Raw genomic sequence first — 8375 nt, forward strand, 5'->3', positions numbered from 1 at the left:
GTTATATCATATGTTGAGTATGCATGATGCCTATTTTAGGATAAGCTAAAGACTTCTAAGTCTTACAGAGAAGATTCTATGTCTCATTATTTCAGTTGCTTGGCGTAGAGGATAAATAAATCTACATATTCCTTAATCAATTTACTGAAGCATATGATGTTTACAACATGGTGTGGAGCACCGTTAAGGAAACTAGAGCAGAGAAATATTTTATTTCTATTCTTCAGCATCTTTTACTGATTCGAAATGATTATTTTATAAGGTAAGAGGAAACTATATTCTAATGTTTTCTTTTGCTGATAAAATTCTATTGCGAAATTCATCTGATGTTTCATTTGGGCAAGCAGCTAATTTAAGATTTTAATTTTTGTCATAATATTGATTCATAGAATGTGCTGCTTCCACTGGGCATAAATTTAAATAGATAATGGTGAAACGATATTACTATTACTTTTTAAGCTCCAGTGGATTGTTGGTTACAAATTTTCATATGAGTAAAACTGCAAACTAGCAACAAATTACTAGTTTATTATATGATAATATTTTCTGGTTAGTCCTGAGGCAGTAGGAATAATGTTGATAAGATTTTTTTTCTTTTAAGTGTCACGAAGAGCACTTAAACATTGCTTTTATTAAGTAAGTAGAAATTGCTTTAATAATAGGTGTGTTTAATGTTGCTAATGTCAGAAAAGGTAGATAAATGACTTTTCGGGTTTGATTATATTCTAGCTGCTTTGAGCTTAACAAATTGTTTGTTCTGTTTGTACCTTATGTGTATGTAGTTACATATGGATATTAACACCTAACTTGCCTGGTTGCTGTGCAAAGAAATACGGTAACCTTGGTAAAACTCCTAGCCAAATACGCGGCACATCGTGTATGCCCAATAAATGTTCTCAACATCCTCTTTCCGCTTTTATTACTATTTTACGAAGGAAGCTGAGGTCTTTGAACCTAAAACCATTTTCGTTGCCACCAATTTAGCTTTGCTCAAGTACTGTGGGTTGTAAGTCGTATTCTAAATTTGACTAGAAAGATTTGCTAGGCATGTCTGATGCAGGTCGTGTCCTCTGGGTGATGATGTCAGCGAGTATAAGTTAGACCCTTGGATGTATCTAACCAGAGAGCAGAGTGAGTCAAAAACTGTTAAGACTTTAGGTTCTTTGAGATGAGTACAGATCATTCATCATATCTCCTGCCGTTTAGACTTGAGGAATCCCATTGGCAATTCTAAAATATGAATTTAGTTACCTGTTTGGATGCTTGATTTTCTTCTAACATTTTATTAAAAATAAAAGTTTAAACACTTTATTTATAAATGCTAGATAAAAAATACTAATACATTAATTACATAGGATTTTAAAATACTTTAGGTCCTGCTGATTTCTCCTCCAAATTTACTTAAAAGTGACATTCAGACTTCCATTTACTCTAAAGTAACCCCGTCCTCTCCTTGATCCTGACTGGTTGGTCCTGTCAACCTCTAGTTGTTTGAAGCTATTTGAGATTCCCAGAATTTAGTACTGTTGTTGGCTTTCAGAGATTTGACTGTGTGCTTAGTGCTGCATGGGGGTTTTATTTTACTTATGACCTTAATCCCTTCATCTGTGTTTCTAGAGGACAAGAGGTTGTATCTAGCTTCAAAGCAGATTACAAAGCACAGCTGTCCTGGGATTTGCCAGGCGATTGATCCTATCACTTTAGTGGGATCAAGAGTCTCAAAGAATATTAAATCATAGCATTACCAAAGTGACATTAGTGAGGCATGGAAGTTTAGTTAGTTTGGTCATCTTTTGAGTATCAGCTTTTTAATTCCGTGCGCATCTATGTCACTTTCTTCCTTGGCTCTTTAAGCCTCAGACCTTGATCTTTGTTCCAAATGTGGTTGCTATGAAGGCTATGACTCCTATGACTGCTGTACTCAAGGCAGCTTCATCTGATTTCTACCCATGTTCCATATTGTTATTGTTCTTATAAACAGATTATACTTTTATAACAAGATTAAGTCTAAATTTTGACAATTTAATCATATTTTTGTCATATTTATTTTTGTAATAAAATTTTATTTTATTTACTGTATGTAAAATTCACTCTTTTGGTATACAGTTCTGTGAATCTTGTTATTTTGGTCTTACCTTCAGTTTTTGTTATCACTACCGCAAATGGACCAGGATTTTACCTTTCAGAAGCCTTTGATTATCTGAACATTTTTTGTTTAGTGAACATTTTAAACTATTGATATGAATAAACATCCTTTTTCATTTCTTTTAATAAGTTAGGTGTTTGCAGAATGCAAACTATTCTCCTTTAATAGAATTAGTGGATAGGAAAATCAGAATCTTCGTTTACTTTCATATTTGGAACATAAGGGGATTTTACTGAAATGGAACTTGTTTGGAGAATGTCCATCCAGACAGATCTGGCAACCAAGGAAAATCAAATACAGGAAGAAAATTAGAAGTTGGAGAAGAAGATCAAATTCGATTCTTTAACAAATAATTAGTGGCTTATCATGCAGAATGCCGTGCTCGTGGAATGTGCACAGGGGATAGTTTCTGATGTTCTGTAAAAATACTATACAGAAAGTGAATACGATTTTAAAATATCCTCTAAAAATGGTGTGTTTTATAGCGAAGTAATGACAATTTATGGTAGTCTCTTAATTAAGGTTATTCACATATTCCTCTGACGTAGTAACTGATCAGCGTCACTCATAGACATTATTTTCTCGATTTACATTTCTGGAAATCAGATGTACATTATTCTTTGCTAATATTGCCTCACCGAAAGAGTTTGCATGAAGTATCAGGTGCATTGTAAATGACCTCAGAATTTGCAGTTGTGGAGGAGGGAAGAGGTACTGAAATGATTTTTTAAAATGACACAAAATAGCTTGCGTTCATTTAAGAACAGTTTTATTTATTATTAAAACAACACTAGGATAACATCAAATGAGTAAAAGGGACTGGAAGTACATCATCTAAATCTTCAAATGTGACAGATATAAATGTGTGTGCTACGTATGTACTTTAAGTGTAAATGTGATTATGGCTAAAATATGAGGGAATAGTAGAATTTTTGAAAGAAGTTGAGAAAATCGAGGAAAGTATTGATAATACTTTGATCCGTATGGAGGAATAGTTTCTTGAACGTGTTTACTCTGACAATGAGCAGTAACCTTTTTTTGCTAATATTAAGCTATAGTGAATTTTATTCAGCATGGTTTATTAGGTGTAAGTAGGTCAAAGGCAGTATCGTCATAGTTTATAGGGAAGGAAAGCCTAAGTGACTAGAGGCCATCCTGTACATGGTGAGGAGGGTTTGGAGAGGAAAAGTGTACAGAAAGTCACGGACGGAAGAAGTAAGTCGTGAGGGTGGAGGGTGGCTGGGAAGGGAGGACTGTACCTCTCTAGAGTCGTGCATACACCCTCTATCACGTTAGTTTGGTTTTGTTTATAAAATCTTCTGGGTATTTCTTTCATGTTTGTTGTTTTGAGTTTTACGGGATATTCTTTAGCTTATTACATAGGTGCGCTTAACTGCAGTGACAACATGGGCCCTATCTGGGGATTTTAGTTTAATTTTTGGACAAAAAATGTTATACTAAATTTTTCTAACTTTTGAGTAAGAAATATTTATTTGGTTTTGTATATAATTTACAGTATCAGTTTTTAATTTGATTTTACATACATTCTAAAAACAGTATACTAGATGGTTTGAAGAACATTCCAGAGAGTATTTTAGAAAAGATTTTTTTGGCTTGTATTAATAAAATGAATGGTAGCTCTTTTAGTATGGTGCACTGGTTGGCTGTTGATCTTTACTGAGGACTGCTTTTAAGTACATATCACTTCATCTTAATATTCTCTCCCTTGCTACCTGCTAATTAAGTCAAGGTTCTGACTCGTATAAGAAAATCATCTTTAAAGCACAATATAATTGCTCAAAGAGTATAAAAAATATGTCTTAAATGTGTTAGAAAGAAAATAGTAATAGTATTTACTGTCACTCCCATGTTAAATCTGTTATGTCAGTTGTTGAAACTATACAAATTATTGAACTTGATATCAAACTTACCAAAATATTTTATTTTCATGTAAAGTTACACTAATAAATTGAGTGTACACTTATTCTTTTTCTTGGTTTTAGGCAGCAATACTTCAAATTAATTGATGAGTGTGTATCTCAGATTGTGTTGCATAAAGATGGGATGGATCCAGACTTCACATATCGAAAAAGACTAGATTTAGATTTAAGTCAATTTGTCGGTGAGTAGTTCTCTGTTGTTTAGGTTGAAATATGATATCTCTTACCCCATGGTTTAACTCAAGAGTCTTTGTTGTCATAGTGGGGCCTGTAGACTCCTGAGAGTCCTTGATTCCCTTTCAGGGAGTTCTAATAGTCAGAATTATTTTCATAGTAATATTAAGACTTTATTTTACTTTAACCCATGTTGATGTTTTCACTGGTGATGCAAACCGATGATGGGAGAAACTGCCGGCACCTTGTTATAAATCAAGGCAGTAGCATCAAACTCTATTAGTAGCCATTGTATTCTTCCCTCATAGTAAAGCAAAACAAGGCAATAAAAATTGTCATTTTTTTTTTACTTAAGACTGTCCTTGACAAAGACCTAAAAAATACTGTTTATTATCTTCCCTTGAGTACATATTTTAATATTCTGTGCGTCAGCATGCTCCATGTACGCATGAAGCACTCCTGTCCACTAGAGTGAAATGAGAACATGCTTGTGCGACTGAGTCGTGAGCTGAACTGGCTCCTTTTATCACTTCGAAAGAATGTCATACAAACTGTGACTACTCAGACTTGAATACCGGCACACACTTTCTTAACGAAATCTAGTGTTGATAGAAACCTTTAAGTATTGTTGGTTACAGTTGAATTCCCTTCTCCTTTTGCCTGATTGAGATATAACTGTGGTTGAGTTTGTCTTTCCCTTTGCTTTATAGTCTTGGTATCATGCTTAGAAAATCCTTTTTCGTTCCAACAGTATAATATGTTTCTCTATTTTGCTTATTTTAGTACTGGCACTATTTCTAAATCTTTTCAGTGTTTTTTTCTTTCTAAACTTTTAAAGTCATAATGAATTTAAGAAGTACTGCTGTTTAAAATTTCCCGTTATTGCAATTTTAGATATTTGCATAGATCAAGCAAAAGTCGAAGAGTATGAAGAGAAAGCATCAGAATTTTCCAAGAAAGTAAGTAACTTTGCAAGACTTGGGGAACCACTGCAGATACGCTTGTGCCTCAGAGATTGTTTGTTGTTCCCACTTTGTTCTTTACCTCTCTCAGGTGTTTGCACAAAATGCCATCCTATAAGCAGGATTACCTAGACCATTATTTTAGCTCCCAACTCTCAACCCTGACCCTCCCAAAGCTTTTCTTGTTTTTCTTCTGTTATATTTATCATCATCTGGCATGCTACATAGTTTATGTATTTACGTGTGTATATACTGAATGTATTATCTATTTCTCTCTCTAGAGTAAACTTGAAGGGAGTTTTGTTTGCTTTACTCACTCACTGTTCCTGCACCTAGGATGATTCCTGGCCCAAGAAATAAAAAAAATATTTTCTGAATGAGTGAATGAATGATCAAATGAAATGTGTAAGATATATACAAGAGACAAAATGTTAAGATTGTTGTATTTCTCAAGAAATCATATAATTTAGGCGCTTAAAGATGAAATTCTATCTAAAAAATGTTTAGAGAAAGTCTAACTTGTTGTTTTGATTAAAGTTGCTTCATTTTAGATCAGGTCGAACCATATAAAATTGTCATTTTCCATCGTCCAAGGAATCAGATTTCACCATTTTCCTTTATTTCAGTCTAGTGGTGTTGCTGACCATCCATCCTTTCCTCGCTTTTTTCTAAGGTGGTGTTTTGTGGTTTTATCTCTGCTTAGTATCAGCCTATTAGACTTTTTTCCTGTTTTTTTTTTTTTTGGAAGGGGTGGGGAGGGGAAGGAGGGGTTCCTGGTGTTAGTTTCTTCACATTTTAGGGGGTCACTCTGATTTGAATACATGGGGCTTGGCTTCTTACTTTGGAGAAATAAAAATAATTACTACTGCCACCACCTCAGTGAATGTATACTAAATGAGCATTTACTATGTGTTAGCCACCATACAAAAGTGTTAACATTTTTATCATAGCTGGCCCTAAATGAATTTGAGAGAACTGTGTATTTTTGTAAACTTTTAAGATAAAAAGTAACTGTCAATGGTAGGTACTTCCTCAGTCACTTAGGAAAAACTTTGTCTGAGAAGTTCTAAAGCTCACCAAACACAGGTATTACATCAGAGGCTTTTGCCTGAAGGCGAGGATTATACCTGTGAATATATTGTCATTGTCCCAGATACTGAGTTTAGTGGGAAAACAATGGGTCATTTAAATTAAGTGTCCTAAGCCTTACAGCCCGTAGATGTCTGTTGTAGGGTGACCTCTCACCCTGCTGACCATATTTCAAGCTCAGTAAAGACTTTTACACTTCTTGGGAAGGTTTTGGGAAACTTTTAAGTGCTTGATTTGGATCTTTCCCAGACAGTACAAATGTGCTTTTATAATCATTTTTAGGTATATAGTTTATATGAGCGATGTTAAACAGATAACTTTCTTAATACATTGTTTTGAAATTGTAAACTTTAAATATAAATAGAAGAAAGACCTTGTTCAAGGTTAGTCATCTCCTTTTAGTCAGAAGTTATATGTCTTGGGTATATTCAGAAAATATTGCTTGCTCCATAAAAGATTTCTACTGCCATACCGTTTTGTATATATCAGCAAGAATTTCTTTCTGATAGCTTTATAAGGACACATGTAAATACTTTGCTTTAGGCAAGAAACTATCATAGTTGTTAGACACGTTCTTTATTTTGGTGCATAAATTTGAAAAATGAAGACTAGAAATGTCAGAGAGTACATAGAAAATATTGAATTATCAACCTTCATGTACAGATGCACTAATACATTTACCCTAGGGAATGAAATTAAGCAGAGCCTCAGCCTTAACTGTGTTGACATTTTTGTGTGTAATTTTGTAAGAGTAATATTGCTCCAGTAACTCTTTTTGTAGAAGAAGGCTATCATACATCTTATATGATAAAATACATCTATAATGGAGATTCATTTTATCTCCAAGGCTGTGATTTGACTATAGATATTTTAAAAACGCTAAAGAAAAGTTTGTTTTGTCTGATCTTTTTATTGGGGAGGATCTAGAAATTTTTCTGTTTTGTAAGCCATAGAGATAGTTTCAATATGACCGAGTTAATTTAATAAATTATCGTAGTGTGTACTAATTATGACTAGTTGTTTTGATAGTTTGATCTGTGTTTCCTACATGATCCTTTATCCCAGATCTTGTTCTAAGATCTATGAAATAGAATAGTGTGCGTGTTGATATTGTGAAAAAGACTTTTTATTCTTACTCTCATAAGAATTTAATTTTTTATTTCTTGCTAAGCAGCAGTAAACATTGAGCAGTCATCAAAAGGAGAATAGAGGAAATGACCTCTCAAAGGTTTTTTTTTTAAAATTATTTTTTTAATAGTGACATTGGTTAACGAAATCCAGTAAGTTTCAGGTGTACAATTTAACAGTAAGGCATATATATATATTGCATTGTGTGTTCATCTCCCACTGTTAGATTTCTTTCAGTGACCACATATTTGATCCCTTTTACCCCCTCTACCTCCTCAAAGATTTTTGATGATGGGAGATTGGGGGAGTTTAATATATGATATTGGCATAGTTATTTAACATATAAAGGAAGATCGGATAGAAATTGGCTGATCAGTTCATTCAACAAAGATTTATTGAGTTTAATTATAAATGAAAAGCTTTGGAAAGATAACGAATGAAATAAAGTTCTCACTATTAATGAACTTTAAGGTTGGTGAGTATTGTTGATGTGTGTCATACAACATTTTGATAATTTTTGTATTTCGGTGTGGTAATTGCCATGGTGGGTTAACCCTACGTGGTACATCAGCCTCTAGGAAAGATTCTTCATCTGGTCTTGGGTGGCCAGGAAAGGCTGACCCAAGGAAGTGACAGCTAACGTAAGCCCTGATGGATCAGTATGAGGCAACGAGGTGAGACACCAAGGAGGAGGCATGCAGAAAATTTGAATTTCTTGAAGGTATCTCTAGCTTAACATTTCCCAAACTAGATTCACCTTTCTGGCCCCTAAAATGCCTTTTCACCCTGCATTTTATACCCTCATTTCCCTCCTCAAAGTGTCATACTTTGTTTCTAGCTTGCAAAGCAGCAGAACACCGTGGTCATCTTACCTACACTCCCTTCATTCATTTCCTTCAGTCAGACACTATTTTGGATTCTGTAAAAAAAAAAAAA

General features: G+C 34.0%; 1 protein-coding gene across 1 annotated transcript in view; it reads left to right on the forward strand.

Moving 5' to 3' along the window:
* The window catches only part of DIAPH3 (diaphanous related formin 3), a 435206-nt gene that overhangs the window by 152719 nt on the left and 274112 nt on the right, over window positions 1–8375 (forward strand). Inside the window, exons 11-13 of the mRNA XM_006914939.3 lie at window positions 146–262; window positions 4150–4268; window positions 5155–5219. Coding sequence (XP_006915001.1) covers window positions 146–262; window positions 4150–4268; window positions 5155–5219 — 301 coding nt within the window. The remainder of the gene's footprint in view (window positions 1–145; window positions 263–4149; window positions 4269–5154; window positions 5220–8375) is intronic.

The sequence above is a fragment of the Pteropus alecto genome, unplaced genomic scaffold (genome assembly GCF_000325575.1).
Source record: "Pteropus alecto unplaced genomic scaffold, ASM32557v1 scaffold35, whole genome shotgun sequence".
In the NCBI taxonomy this organism is placed as follows: Eukaryota; Metazoa; Chordata; class Mammalia; order Chiroptera; family Pteropodidae; genus Pteropus; species Pteropus alecto.